This window comes from Stegodyphus dumicola, chromosome 9, assembly GCF_044657685.1.
Source record: "Stegodyphus dumicola isolate Sdum_Otavi_A_Nest chromosome 9, ASM4465768v1".
Classification (NCBI taxonomy): Eukaryota; Metazoa; Arthropoda; class Arachnida; order Araneae; family Eresidae; genus Stegodyphus; species Stegodyphus dumicola.
The window spans coordinates 45,276,543-45,292,944 of record NC_140776.1 but is presented as its reverse complement, the minus strand read 5'-3'; the positions used below and the strand labels follow the sequence as shown (position 1 = coordinate 45,292,944).

At 29.6% G+C, this 16,402-nt stretch overlaps 1 protein-coding gene across 6 annotated transcripts in view; it reads right to left on the bottom strand.

Annotated features, from left to right (window-relative positions):
* Window positions 1-387: 387 nt before the first annotated feature.
* The window catches only part of LOC118196702 (FHF complex subunit HOOK-interacting protein 1B-like), a 113,350-nt gene continuing 97,335 nt past the window's right edge, over window positions 388-16,402 (bottom strand). For 5 of the 6 annotated variants that reach the window (XM_035368156.2, XM_035368157.2, XM_085823398.1 and 2 more), the window contains 2 exons: window positions 7,652-7,772; window positions 388-7,500 (listed from right to left, as the gene is read on the bottom strand). In XM_035368156.2, coding sequence (XP_035224047.1) covers window positions 7,314-7,500; window positions 7,652-7,772 — 308 coding nt within the window. In that variant the 3' untranslated portion in view covers window positions 388-7,313. Of the gene's footprint in view, window positions 7,501-7,651; window positions 7,773-12,737; window positions 15,814-16,402 lie in introns of those variants that run through there. The other variant, XM_085823400.1, reaches the window with a different exon arrangement.

Here is a 16,402-nt window from a genome sequence, read left to right as displayed (position 1 = left end):
TGATTAAATACAACATACATAAATTATCAAGTTGATCAACATGAGCAGTAACTAAATTTGCCCACTGTATGTTCAAATGTTGAAAACCACACATACTTTTTATATTTTAGAATCTATGTTAAAATTTTAAGTCCCAATTTAACTGCATTGTGTTTAAAAAATAACTACACCAGATCATTAAGAACTATTAGCCATAGCTCAGAAACAAACTGGAAATGATAGACTCTGGCAGCTGATAATCACTGAAATTCATTGCTTTAAGTTCAATGACAATGTTCCTAGTCCTTCCTTAACGGGGAGGTATTATATTAATATTTTTAAGTAATTTCATAGAAAATAATTTGGATTCTATGTTAAATTGTTAATATTAGTAATGACCACAACACAAGCATTTAATGTATAATTTATTTTTCAATCAATAACGAGATCAGCTGCCTTTAGGAATTCATATATTTACATATTTTACCAGGAATAAATTACTCCTGTTGTATATTTCATTTTTTACAGTTAAATACAATATACATTCTATAAAATTATAATCACAGCAGGACAAAGTCATTTTAAATTAAAAAAAATCCACACAAAAAAATCACATATAAAAGTAATATAAAACCTCAAAATTAATTACAGTCAAAAGTCGTTAATTCGGACACCCATAATCCGGACCTCAAAGCTAAAAACTTTCTGCGCATGTGCCGCGTTGGCACATGCGCACAGGCGTTTTACGCGTGCGCATAAGACCTTGACTAAGTCTAAGATAAGACCTTGTGTGCGCAAGTGCAGAATACAATTTCGCCTGCACGTTTAATGTATAACAGACGGTGTAAGCTAAAATTATCTAATTATCTATTTCAGTTAATGTTAATCATTGCATTGTTCCTTAATCTTCGAAATGGATCCTGCTTATTATTTTTTGCAGACTGTAAGAGCAATTTTATAAAAGTAAACTTGAACTTTCGATTATGTCAAATAGAATTTCCGATGCTGGAACTTCCAAAGGATCTACAAAACGAAAGTATGTTTCGATGTCCAACAAATAAAAAGTGGAATTGCTGCAAAAAATGGATAAAGACATGAAGAAGGTGACAGAGAGGTTAGTGAAAATGAAAAAATTTCGATTGACAAGTTAGTAGGTATTCTCGGCACAGCAATTAACGGGACTTGAACAGCGGGACTTTGTAACTGAACAAGAAATTATGTCTGTTTATAGAATTAAAGAGAAAGTATTATCACATAAAATGAAGCAACTTAAACAACTTACATTGAAAGAAATGTTTAATAAAGTAAACAAATAAATATTAAGCTTTTTTTTTTTTTTTTGTAAATTTTGATACCCTTTAGATCATAATTGTTCTTTATTTCATAAATTACAGTTTCATATTTTTAATTTTAGAATTTCTGCATGCCATCTTACGAGATTTAAACTGATGATCCGGAAAAATCGATAATCCGGAATCGCCGAAGTCCCGACGAGTCTGGATTAACGACTTTTGACTGTATTAGGTTTTATGTTATATCACAATAGACAATAAATCTAATACAATTTAAACATCATAGTAACTAATTTAGCAATAAAAAAATTCCATCTCAAAAAACAAAACAAAACTATTTAGTAAACTTTCCTTAAGATATAAAGATTACAAATTGAAATATGTCACAACCTTGAGAAACATAAATTTCATATTTTTTTTTACACCAAAAATTAAAAAACTAGTGCAAATAAATAAATAAAAAAAAATACATGTCTATATTATATAAAAATAACAGAACTTCTAAAAAGCATATGAAATTAGCAAATCTAAATTACATAAATTATCAACAGAATTAAATACTGCTTCATATGAAATATACTCTAAAATTCTCCCCTGTTAATACATAACAATGTCTCCTTATAACAAAACAAATTTTTTTTCCATATGTTGTCGTTATCTCATCATAATTTTGAATATGTAAGAAATGCAAATTTGAAAACACTGCTATACATAAAAAGCCACTACAAAATTTTAAGAATTTTTTTTTTGGAAGTTGTGCTGAACTGGACTTCAGTAATTCTAAATAAAAAGAACCTACAATATTTTAGGGAGGACCATGTTATAGTTTATATCACAAACACATAACAATTAAATAATCATTTAAAAATTAATAGCTACTACATAAAATGCCCTCATTGCATACACACTAAAAGTATTTAAAATCATATAATTTTGTTTTTCATAAAAACAAATACTGTATGTTATGCTTTTAATTTTTCTTCTCAGCCATGATGAGAAAGAAAAAAGTGTCATAATGTCATTTTTTATTAAATAATATTAACATCAAACAGACCTACTTAAAAAATTACTAAACAAATTCAAATTAATTAACCATTTGATACTGCAGTTAAAATAAATGATGTGGATCAATACTTTTTACAATGTATATTTTAAATTTTTAAACAATTTATATTTGCAGTTACATAAATTTACATTTTTATGAACCTAATCAACACATTAAAAGTGAAAACATAAAAAGCTTCTTATTTTTCATTACACTTTTTTATTATTTTATAATACTGGGGAAAAAAATTCATTTTATTTTTCAAATAATAAAGCATTCATACCCATATTTCACATATTACAGAAAGATATCATGCAGTTAGTACTTATTCAGATTATTAGAATGAAAAAATATACATCAAATTCTGTTATATCTTTGATTGTCAGGTTTCATTAAAATAGGAAACGATAACTTTTATGATGATTAATTTTAAGCAACAAATCAAGTGTTTTATACTGTACACATCTTTCCATTCAAGTGTAAAAATTAAAGAACTTTTTTTTACTCCTTTGAATAATATATTTGTTAAAGCATTTCAGTTGATTATTTCGCCGACATCCTAAAATATTTAAGTCTGCTATAATATAGTTACTTTAATACAAAACATTTTTGGGAATTCTCTTAGAAAATACTGCAACTACTAACTGCTGTAGCAGCTTCCCATTATTAATGGCCAACAACTTACAAAAAGTTTGATCTCACTATGTCTTTGTTCAGGAGAATACTCTTAAAAGAAAGGCGTTACAAATTGCTTTTTTTCTTACTGTTATTTTTAGTTAATAATAAAATAATTTATTCCATTTGAAAAACCGATATTAAATGCCCTTACAGCTATGTTTAGGCGAAAGAATTTAGGGTCATAAAACAGGAAAGTTCAGTTTTTAGGATTACATGATATTTATTTTTCAATATCTTAATTTTAGAAATTTTAAATAATTGGGCAAAATTTGCTTTCATAGAATGAAAATACAATAACCTGTCTACCATAAATTAAATAATATCAGCAGAATAGTTTGAGAAACAACAGATGATGATATGAATGCACTGAAAAATTTTAAATATATACATATGAATATTTTCATTCAGCTTTATGAATTCTTCATTTTAAAATTTACATTAAAAAAAAGAGGGAAACCTAAAGTGTCAACATAATGAACTTCATTTTCCCTAATAAATTCATAGTTCAATTATTGATGCTTGCAAAAACTAACATTTGTCTAGTGATATAAGCAGGTCTGAGAGGATAATTAATTAACCCAAAAGAGTGTAAACTAGTTTGTATTAATGATTTTACAAAGATGATTTAGGGATACTGACTTCAGTTTATCATGACAGAAATGGAAGAGGGGAGAAAGAGAGCATAATAACAGTAATAATAAACTATTTTAATTAAAAAAATTTATCATGAAAACATTAATTTCTATTGCAGTTTGTTGGCGGAAAATATTTAATTTCACATTTAATATTTCAGAGTACGAATAAATATTCTCAAACTTAAAAAAAAAAAAAAAAAAAAAAAAAATATATATATATATATATATATATATATAATGCATCTTGTTCATATAGCGACATATAACACTTCTGTAACAGCAAACTTAGTAATGAATTATAATGAGTCGCAGAAAGGGAGCGGCCAATAAATTATTTTTACGGTTTTTCTCATGTGTAATGTGAATATGAGTCAGTCGACCTTAGAAAATTTTCCATGAAGGTATTCCCTTAAGTCAATAGCTCTCATGTGTTTTGTCATAATAAACAAGCAAACATATGCCAAATGAAAGGGGAGAAAAACACCCTTATAAAATATTTTTAGGAAACAACGTTGTTTTTCAAAATGTTCTCAAACAATTACTAAAACAGTTTAGTACGTAAAAGCAAAAGTACGATCACTAAAATTTAATTTAAGCATTAATTATTTTAATTTTTTAACTGCTTATTTTTATATTTTCAAAAATACACTTATTTATAAATAGACATAAAACAGTAATCATTTAGAGATTTACTAATGCTGAATGCATTTTTATAGAGGAATTACTACTTGTGGAATATATTACCTTTTAATTCAAATTTTAATTCTAATAAATAAATACCATTGCACTGTTTTATCACAAATTTTCATTCTCACTCTCTTTGAAAAAAATTATTTTTCTATCCAAAAATGATGGAAAATTTTGCCTTCAGTTTCCCAACCACAACATATTTACCTTTTCGAGTTGCTCCTTTTACTTCTAAGGCTAACTTTCTACATGCATATCACTTATGATAATTCTGTTTACTAACTCTTTCTAATTACTAAACACAACCACATTTGTAGATACATGCATTAACTGACAGATCCTTCCTGGAGACTTCCATGGACAAAGAACTACTTTCTGAAATGTGATCTAAAACTGTCAGTAAAATGGAAGGGAGAATAGACATACATTCTGTAGCTAAAATAGGATACTTTCATTTCCAAATGATGAGAAACAGAGTTAAAATAGGTGTTATATGGAGGGAGGGAATTAAAATTATTATAAAAACATCGTTACTGATATCAAGAAACACTATATTGTTATGAAAAGTGAAAGCTCGGACTGACTTTATTACTATAGTGTGGACTAAGGACTATGGAAGATTCAGCATTCTAAAATTTTGAACAGAAATGTATTTTTAACAATCTTTCACACAATTTAAATTACTTTTATGATGGCTTACATACATGTGCATTTATGTATTTATTTTTACAATTAAAAACAATCTTAAAATTATTACACTTTATGCCCATTTTCTTATAATTCTTAAATACTTTAACCTCTGAGTACCCAGCCTTGAACAGCTACACATATACAGAATTTGTTGGGCAAACTTTATTAAAGAAAATAAGACAGAAAATATTTTAACCCATTCAGGACCAGTGTCGCATATACGTGTCTCTGATCAATCTACAGCCCAGCATCGAGTATATGTAACTTGGAAAATGGAATGATTTATTTGAATTTTTAAATGTTAGTAGATGGTGCTAAATGGTAACTGTTTTTACATCGGTTACGGTCACGTGGCTTTTGACATGCATGTATGAGCATCAGTTTTTGTTCTGTGGTTTTGATAGATATACTGGTGTAAACAATGTGGGAATGACAGCTCTTTAAGTTAAAGGGACACCGACATGTTTGTTTATTTCGTTAGGAATTTTGTTTTTTTGTTGTCTTCATTTTTACTCTTTGCGTTTTTCGTTATTAGAATGTGGGAAAATGCACCCAGCTCAATGTTTTCTTTTCTTTTTGTTGTTAGGAGAATGCGGGAAAATGCATCTAGCTGACTATAAAAACTTAGACCAGTTGTCCATTTTTATATTTATTTTAAAATTTAACACAGACTTACTTGGTTAATTAAAAAGTAACTTTAGAGCATTAATACAAAAGGGGAAGATATCAGCTTTCCCGATGCGTGATGCATCGGCAAAAAAAGCCGCCATTGTCCTGTGTGTCAATTCTCATTTTGAATAATTCCATACACAGCAGAATTATTAAATTGGAATTTAATTACCTACAGATAACTATTACTTAATTTTCTTTTACATTTTGTATTTCTAATTCTGTTTTCATGTGTATAGTACTTGTTTTTATGCTTATAATTATAATTTTAATATTTTGCATGTTTCATTTATTTCTATTGCGATATTCTTTATATTAATACATATTAATAATTAATGTATTACATACATAACTTCAAAAACTGAGGTCATTATACTAAAATGCTGATTTTATATGAATTTTTTTGTAAAAGTAGGCTTAACCGCTGAAATGTGTTGGCCGGTGACGGTGTTCCATTTCAGGCGGTTTGGTCCTGTGGCTGCACCTTGTTCTCTGCGCACTGGTCCTCAAAGGGGTTAGGTAACAATCTTATATAGTCAGAGCTGCAACAAAGATGTAGTCAAACATTAAATGTTTCTTTTCTTCTTTCGTTTACAACATTTTCTCTTTACTTCAATTATGTGATACCATATGATTCAGGTATTTATATTTCTATGCAACACAATTTGTGCTCTGCATAAAAAATTATTATTGCATGGAAAAATACAATATAAAAAAGGATAAGTTAATGAAAAAATAATAATACACCATTTCTTAAGATTTATGACACAAGAATTCTGATGGTTATTAGATTACAGCCATAAGTAAAAATATAAATTTCTTACAGCAATTTCACGCTATCAGCACTTTATATATTGATTTAATTAAATACAAAATTTATTCCACAAAAATTTAATATTAAAAAGATTAAAAGACTATTTTCAAAATAAATTATGCAAACATACATAATATTAAATAAGGAAAAGCAAGAAAATAAAAACCTCTTGTTTTTAAAACATACTTAATTTTTTAAAAAGTGATTCAACTTAAGAATAAGTCAGTTAAATATTTCTTAGATGTTTGCTAGTTTCTCTTTTAAAAAATAAGAAAAAATGCTACTTGCCTTTTCTCAGAACAAATTATAAAATCTTTATAATTTTCAAAACAACATCCCCCAAACAATTCCCCCCTCATGAATTAGTCAGCAAGCATTTAAATCATGAAAATCACTTTTTAAAATCTATTAAACAAGATTCTACATTTTTTAAATATTAAACTTACTTAATGAAACAATAAAAATTTAAACTTACATCACAGCGATCAACATCAGTGTTGCAGAAAAAATTCGAAGCACAAATTAAATACCCATATTTACAAAACTTTCAAAATAAAAATTTTGATATAAAAATATTTTTTTAAAATTTATTTTATGTTCTTCAGTTTAAGTATTAATTTTTTACACATGAAAATGTAAAATGATAGAGGGGGAAATATAATTTTCAACAAAATCTTATATTGTTCAATAGAAAATATTTTCTATGTTTAAAAAATCAAGAGAATTATTTATGATAAAGAAAATTGTAAAAGTGTATCTTCTACATATGAGTTGGTTATTTTTTATGTGTGTACATATATACAACACATTGTCTGGAATAAAATTTATTCCCAAGGACAACCTACTGCATCCCAGAAATCAGGATTCAATTGTATGATTGAATGTTCTTGAGCGATTGCAGCTAATTCCTTCAGAAATTCTTCTAGGACAATAGCACACAGAATAGCATTCTTTGCTTTTACAGATTCCATTTCCCCTTCCAGAGAGTATGGTGTCGGTTTGCTGACATACCTGGAAAGCAACATGAAGTATATATTTACTTAAATTCAAAATATATTTTAAAAGAAATTACAACCATTAAATTGAAATGTACATATAATGTCATAATCATGTGAATTAATTAAAATAATATTATTTAAATTATACATTAGAGACAGCTTACCTGTAACCATGACCATCTGAAATGGATTCCAGTGTAGGTTCTTTGCTAAAACTGTCTCTGTTTTTCAAGAAGTTACTTTTACGAAACAAAAAACTTGTCAAACTTCTTCGACGAGGTTCTCCTAAAAAAATTGTTTTTTTTTTTTTTTTTTTTTTTTTTTTAAGTATCTTCTACTTCCATAGCAAAAATCTGATGAAAATCAATATTGAATATTCTCTAATTACCTGTATTTTTTATATACAAAAATTCATATCAGAATCAAATCTATAAAGATGCAATATTTACTGCTATTGTATTACATTTAAGAGTTCTTTTTTTAAACCACATTCCTAGTATCATTAATGGCTAAAACAAACTGCATACAAGATAAAGTGTAATTTTAAAACTACAGCAACTATGATATCATATTATTTCCTAGATTCTACTTTAAAATGTTGATATTAGACAAATACAAAATCATAAATAAACAAGTAGGTAATGTTTTATTTTGCCTTAAATATGTTTTGTGAGAAATTTCTATTCACTAGCATTATTGCTTTAAACATGAAAATGTATTAACTAAACTACATTTTCATCATTGATAACTGGGATTTAGATGTATTATGTCTCAAATTATAATGCTAGCTTTTATTTAGGAATAACTTCACCTTTTAGCAGATATTTTATTTCAAAAATAATTTCTTTAAAAAGAAAGGTTTTGAAAAGCACATTTTAAATTCACTTAGTAATATTTTCACCTATGCAGTCTAATTTTAGGTAGAATGATACAATGGATTTATTTTTAATAATACTTCAGTTATTCATATCTTTTTATTTTAAACAATTTTAAATATGCAGCCAGGATACAATACATTAAAATCTCTTGTAAACAGCACCCAAATAATTGGTAATATCAAAATAATGGCACTTTGGAAGGTCTATATTTAATCTCAAATTTGAGTTTAGAAGATAAAGATGTATGTAATGGGCTAACAATCTGAATGCAGAAAATATTCATGTTAAGTTTCTGCCACCCAATGTTTAAGTCTTAATCTAAACGTTTAACCAATAAATATCCAGAATTTAAAGATGAACTACCAATCCCTTTCTATGCACTGATGTTTGGAGGTGGCATCCATGATTTTCAGAAACAATTCATGTTAAAACATACCACATATACTTTGTCTCTAGCTGGGAAGTATAAATTACAGCATATGATCATAATGACAGATGATGAAGATTCTCCTGATTATAAAACACGTCCAGCAATTGTAGGCAGTATCTTGAATTTCATTATATTTTGGGAAGATTAACAGAAGAGAAGAGAGATGCAAGAGAAAAAACAATCCTTAACTCCATTGTATTCTTATCCCTTCGAGTGTGAGGATGTGGACTATAATATATCAGATTCTGACCTATATCAGTTTCTTAATTCTATGATTCTCATATCCTAGAGCTTACAAAGTTCTTCTATCATAGATTTATAGTCAGTATGCAAGAATGGAACCTTATAAAACCTTTGAACCGATGAAACAAGTTGTTTCTAAATTAACACAATTATACTAATTCAGAAGTCAAACAACAAAAATCAGCGTTAATTTACGAAATTTTCACAGGACTAGTTTCGATGGTTTTACCGAACCATCATCTTCAGCTGCAAAACCGCAAATGAACAAGATAGGAAATAATGTTTAGATAAGATAAGAAAGCCTGGACAAGAATAAGCAAGTGGCGCCATCTGTTGGCGAAACCAGAACTAAAACATAATTTCTCTAAAAGCCGAAGGCAAATTTGGATTGGAATTAGGATCGTTAACTAGAACAGAAAGATTTTTATGAATGTGAAATGCCTCTAGAAAATCCAGTTCTCCAGTGGAAGATGTTTTTTGAATAATTTTGGCAGCAGAAAAATTGAAAGTGTGATTTTCGGACCAACAATGTTGAGCAACAGAAGACTTTTGTGTTTCCTTTTTTCTAACATATGCCTCATGTTCTTTGACGCGAAATTTTAAGGCTCTCTTAGTTTGGCCAATGTAAATTAAACCGCACTGGCAAGGAATCCTATAAATACCCCAGGAATTCATATCCGGAATGGGGTCCTTCAGTATAGAAGTTGGAATTTTATTGATGGGAGAGTAAACAACCCGAAAGTTAAATTTCTGCAAAATATGTGCAACTTTATAGCTAATTGAAGGAAAGAAGGGAATGACAACAGAATTTTTATAATCTCCTAAAATAAGAGTGTGGCTTTTAGTGTGTTGAGATGAGAATTTTTTAACTGCTTGATTAATAATGTTGGGTGAAAAGCCCCTGTCAATAGCTATTGCTTTTAAATAATTTAGTTCTTCATCAAGGGCTAGTTTGGAGGAGCAAACTTGAAGAGCACGGAAAACATAGGAATAAAATGAAGCTAACCTTTGTTTAGTCGGATGACATGATTTAAAGTGTGGTGGAAGGCAAACCGATGAAGGTTTACGGTAAACTGTAGTACTGAAGTTGGATGTGTTACGTGTGACCAGAATGTCGAGAAACGGAAGAGAATTGCAAGTCTCAAGTTCAAAAGTGAACTGAATAGCAGGATCAATAGAATTCATTGTTGAAAGAACTCTATTTAAATCATCTTTATTACCTTCAAACAGAGTAAAAGTATCGTCTACGTAGCGGAACCATGCCGGGAAGTTTAAAGTTTCAAACAATTTTGATTCATAATAATGCATGTAGATATCAGCCAGGATGGGACTGAGGGGGCTTCCCATGGCTAATCCCTCAGTTTGCTTGTAATATTTATTTTGGAAAACAAAATGTGTTTGTTTCAAACAGAGTTGAGTGAGAGAAATTAGCTCATCAATTTCGATGCAAGAGAAATGAAATTTGCGAAGTCTGGTTTCTAGACATCTTAATGCACCCTCCACTGGAACATTGGTGAATAATGATTTTACATCAAAAGAAACCATGAGTAAATTACGAGGAGAAATGTTTTTAACCTTTTTTACAAACTCTATTGAATTTTTTATGGTGTAAATGTTATTGTCTAATAGAGTGGAAAATCTAGAAACTAAATATTTAGCTAATGGATACGAGGCAGTACCTAAATTTGATACAATAGGGCGGAAAGGAATACCACTTTTATGAATTTTGGGAAGAGCATATAATCTGGCACAATTCGCAACAGATGGGATAAGCGAATGTTTTAAGTTGCTTGAAATGATTTGCGAAGATTTGATGGCAGTTTTTATTTTGGATAAGTCCGAAGGTGAAGGATCTTTAGGGATCGGATTATATGGTCCTTCGTTTAAGAGTTTAGTGACACTATCGATGTAAGTGTTCTTATCCATGACGACTATCTGGCCACCTTTGTCGGTCTTTGAAATGACAATATCCGGGTTAGAATGAATCTCGCGCATTGTAGCTCTTTCTCTCGCAGTTAGATTTGGTTTCAAAGGTTTATTATTGAATTTCACATTATGAGCGATAAGATGCCTAATCATCTAGCGATAAGATGCCTTATCTAAACATTATTATTATCTTATCTAAACATTATCTTGTTCATTTGCGGTTTTGCAGCTGAAGATGATGGTTCGGTAAAACCATCGAAACTAGTCCTGTGAAAATTTTGTAAATTAATGCTGATTTTTGTTGTTTGACTTCTGAATTAGTATTTATTTGGCGTGTTATTGTGTCTTAATTAACACAATTATGTTTTCGTGTTATCTAGTTCGCCAGCCAAGTACTCATGAAACTAGCTAGAGCTGCGCCAAAGCTTGTTAGGTTTTTGCAATTGAAAATACCCAGGGTTAAATAACTGAATTTTAATTTAGTTTTTATTACTTTACAGCCTTCTATTTGCTAAAGAAACAAAGCTGCAAATGTTCATTATAAAATAAGGTTGACAGAAACCCTAGATTTTAAATAGATACCTTAAAAGTAGTTGCAAGGTTCTCCAAATAATTTGACATGCAACAATTCCTTGATATTCAATTTCAAGCAGGATTACATGCATTCCAAAGACACTGACAAAGTTTTCTCCAAAACAGTTAACTCCACAACAGATATCGCTAACTTTGTGGATAATTTTGTAAAAACATTAAAATTTTTTTAATAGATCTCAGAAATGTTGAGCAAGTTATTTATTTAGTCTACAACCCTTTAAAGAAATTATGAAATTGCTCTTATATGCTGTTATGGCCACATCGAGCCAGTTATTTGAAGATACTGTGTTTAACTTTAGAAGCTTATTTCTGTTTTGAACTGTAGTTTAATTCCAGAGAACTGCTAACATTTCAATTTCTTATTTTTAAGTATTTCTCCTAAACTTCTCCCTATTTGGCACTCAAACTAAAATGTTGAACAGTAACATATCACCAGACTTGGACAGGCCAATTAGTGGCTCTCTTCTCACCTTCACGTGCTTAAGCCTTAGAATAGGGAATGCAAGGATTTGAAACTACTTGTGATGCAACAGCTAGCACATCTAGCCACTTTCAAAAGCCCCCATCTGATTCCAAGAAGGAAGTTTATTTCCAAAAATTTCTTGCTCTCAACACTTTTCTTTTCCCTTAACTTGAGCAAACAGAAACATCTCAACATTTCATTTGCAGAATCGAAATTTTGATCATGCAATCTGACTGGTAGATAGCAGAGGTGAGTAGGGCACCAGAAACTTCACCAGGAATCATACAGATAACATCCCAGCACAATAACCATCTTAAGAATTAACCCTACTGTGAAATAACCATACCATAAAATGAGTACATTGCTGAGTTTGAATGGAAGAAGTTTGTACACATTTCTGCACATGGAAATTAAGCACCTTTAAAAACTTTTAAGGACCCTCAATGAAAAAAATTAAGGATCTATCAAGCAAATAGGAACTGAATACACTAAAACAATTATTAACATTCGAAATTCAGTTTTGTAACACCACTTTTGTAATTTGTAAGAATAAAATAAATCTAAAATCTATTATTATCAAACATAATCTAATATTTAACTTAATTTTAAAAGAATTTCAAGAATAAAATTAACTTCATAATTTTTTTCAAGTAATTAGAATTAAATTATAAAATTTCTTGAAACATTTTAATTTTATTCTTATAATAGTCCCACATATTTAAAAAAAGATGAGTGGTTTTTATTTAAATTTTACTAATAGCTAGCTGTATATTGATTTTTTTTTTTAATGCTACATTTTGTCACGTAAGAGTTCAGAATTTTATGCATATTTTATGTCAAGTGGAATATCCACAATAAAGAATAAGAGAAGGCGATAACTCATCTAAGCATGCAGAGATAACTTCTAAAGGTGAGCAGTTAGTTATAAGTAATTAAATTACATAGTTAATCAGCAGATTACATGGTTACAATCATAATTTTTTTTTCCTAAAAAATATCCATTAAAAATAACTAAAAACATTTTAGAACAGTTATAATGCTGCAACCACAAATAACAAAATGCCTATGCATCTTTTTAACCCTTTATGGTCGTATGTCCACTCTCAGCCACCAAAGCCTTTTTACCGTTCCGGTCATATGTCTGCTCTCAGCTACCAAAGCCTTTTTACCGTTCCGGTCATATGTCTGCTCTCAGCCACCACAGCAAAGAACTATACAAATCGTATACTGTATGCATTCATGTATCAGTTGACACTTTTCCTATACGAACCTCAATGCCTAAAGAACCTATTCACGAACCAATACAGAGCTCCATCAATTGGAGATAACGTAATCTAATCTAAACAAAAGTTGTGACCCAGCGCTCGCCATGCAAGACGCAGTGGTCAGCTGTCTTTTGAACGTAACGAAATCGACAACGTTCGATGATACCTTGTAGAATTCCAAAGAATATTTTATAAATTGTATTTATCAGTAATTAGACATTCTCTCTTCCTAAAATATTCGAAAATAATTCCCCAAAATTCAGCTAGAAGAGAGAACAGGACACCTATGCCAAATTTTATGTTTGTCCAAAAATTGTGGCACAAACGGTAGCTGATTTTCGTGACTGAGCAGATTCAAAACCAGGGAGACCATCGACCTGCGATAAGGAAGAAAGAATTAAAGAAAAACTGCATATATTGTCGCACTGTGAAAATTTAAAAAGCAAAGATTGGAGTGTATGTTCAAACAGAAAGATTAAGGGTGGAAGGCACCAAACCAACTATTTTTGTGATACATGCACTCGAAAACCTGGCCTGCACGTTGGAGAGTGTTTTGAAAAATATCACATGAAGGGGAATTATAAAACATAATTTTTATACAAAAACATATCACTAGATTAGTGTATTGAATAAAGATATATCTAAAGTTCACAAAAGAATTACTAAATCTTGCTTATCCATCGTAAACTTGCATGTTATGTATCCCTGCTCTATCGATGGAAATTAATTCTGACCAATACGATACCCATTTCCAAATTTAATCCGACCGCAAAGGGTTAATTTGAAAATTTTTCAGATATTTCAACTAATTTACATTAATTCCCTTCTTTTAGCATCTGAGTTTATTTTAGTAAACAAATCAATGTCCCACTAGTTTCTACTTCACCTCGTAATTTATAAATGTACCTTTGAAGAATAATTTTCTCATTCTCTTCAAAAAACCAATTTCTTTTTCAATGTATTTCCTCTTTGTTTTCGAATTTTCATATTTAATTAAAGATTTCTGTTATTCTAAAGAAATGATTGTACTTAGAAAGTACGGAAACTGCTACTTTTATTTCTTTAATAATATGAGTATTGAGAATAAATATGAAATAATATAAAGTCAGAGCTGGAGCTAGAATCAGTATGAAAAAATTTTTAGAATTTAGGGCAGGCACTGAGTCATATTGTATGATAAATCTTTTAATAAATTGTCAGTTTTCAATTTCTTTGCTTTCTTCGGTTGCTTCAATGTTCGTGTGTGGAAAGATATGGAAATAAATGGAAGATAATACAGTCAAAAGTCGTTAATTCGGACACCCGTAATCCGGAATGATCTATAATCCGGACCTCAAAGCTTAAATCTTTCTGCGCATGCGCCGCATTGACGCATGCGCATAGGCGTTTTACTCGTGCGCGCAAGACATTTACGACTGCGCATATGCATCTGCGCAAGTGCAGAATACGTTTTCGCGTGCGCGTTTAATGTATAACGGACGGTAAAAGCTAAAATTATCTAATTATTTATTTCAGTTAATGTTGATAATTGTGTTGTTCCTTAATCTTCAAATTGGATCCGGCTTATTATTTTTTGCAGACTGTAAGAGCAATTTTCTAAAAGTAAGCTTGAACTTTCGATTATGTCAAATAGAATTTCGGATGCTGGAGCTCCCAAAGGATCTAGAAAACGAAAGTATGTGTCGATGTCCATCAAACAAAAAACGAATTGCTACAAAAAATGGATAAAAGCATATCCTTTGTTTATCTAACCGTTCCGAAATCTGTTTATCAATTTCACGCTGCTCTGCGGGGGGCACGTCGCGGCGCGCAATGAACTGGAAGTTGATCTGTCAACACTATCGTTATCTTCAGGGCAGATTTTTTTATTTTAGTCGGCTTACAATTCCTTACTAAATGTAGTATTTAATTTCGATGTACTCCGTCTTTGATATGATTTAAATCAAATTCCTCGTCATTATAAATATCACGAATACAAATCACATAGTTTTCTGGTTGCAATTTTCTAATTTCGGCTTTGAGTAAGGTATGCTTTACGCATCCGCGCGTTAAAAGAAATGTTTAATAAAGTAAACAAATAAATATTAGGCTTCTTTTTTGGTAAATTTTGATACCCTTTAGATCATAATTGCTCATTATTTTATAAATTACGGTTTCATATTTTTAATTTTATAATTTCTGCATGCCATCTTACCAGATTTAAACTGATGATCTATAATCCGGAATCGCCGAAGTCCCGACGAGTCCGGATTAAAGACTTTTGACTGTATGTTATAAGAAAGATTTCTGGGATCAAAATGAGAATATTCAGTTTTGCTTTCACTGTTTTTTCCAAAATTCTCCAAAAGAAAAATTCATCACTAATTTCCTACAAAATACATCCATTACATGTTAATACGATGAAGACACTTTTCATTTCATCACGTTTTTCTGGAAATTATAGGTCTCAAATCTTGCCTTGAGATCCTTTCTAAACCTTCCAAGGTACAAGGTCTAAAATCTTAAAGAAAAATTATCCCAACCAACTCTGTAAGAACAAAAAGACAGAAGATTTTTTTAATACAAATTCAGACACAATTAAAAATTTTGAATCAATTACACTTACTATGAAAAAATATAAAAGTCATTAAAAGAAATTATTTTTTAAATAATTAGAATAGCATTTTTTTTTTTTTTTTTTTTCCTAAGAAGTGTTTTGGAAACTTTTGCTTTATAGCATTTATTATCTTGTTTATTTTTCAGAATAAAAATATTCTGAAGTCATCAAAATGGAATGTAATGTTATTTTAAAATATGGCAGGAGAAAATAAAAATGTTTTATTTCAACATTATTTCTTAAATGTAATTTTAATATATTATCATTATTTTTATGATATTTATCAATTTATTATGTATCTAAAAAATCCTCAAAAAATTTGCAAATCTCCGAATAAAAATTTTTTAATACAAACTGATCTTAAAATCGTCAAAATACTGATAAGTCGCCAAATTTAGAGCTGAATAATAAAAGAACTAATACCACACAATGCGAATAATTGTTTTTGATGTAATATTTTACGAAATCTTCATTCGCAAAAAACAAATTATTTCAAAATGTTTGTGTTTCATCTGAGGCA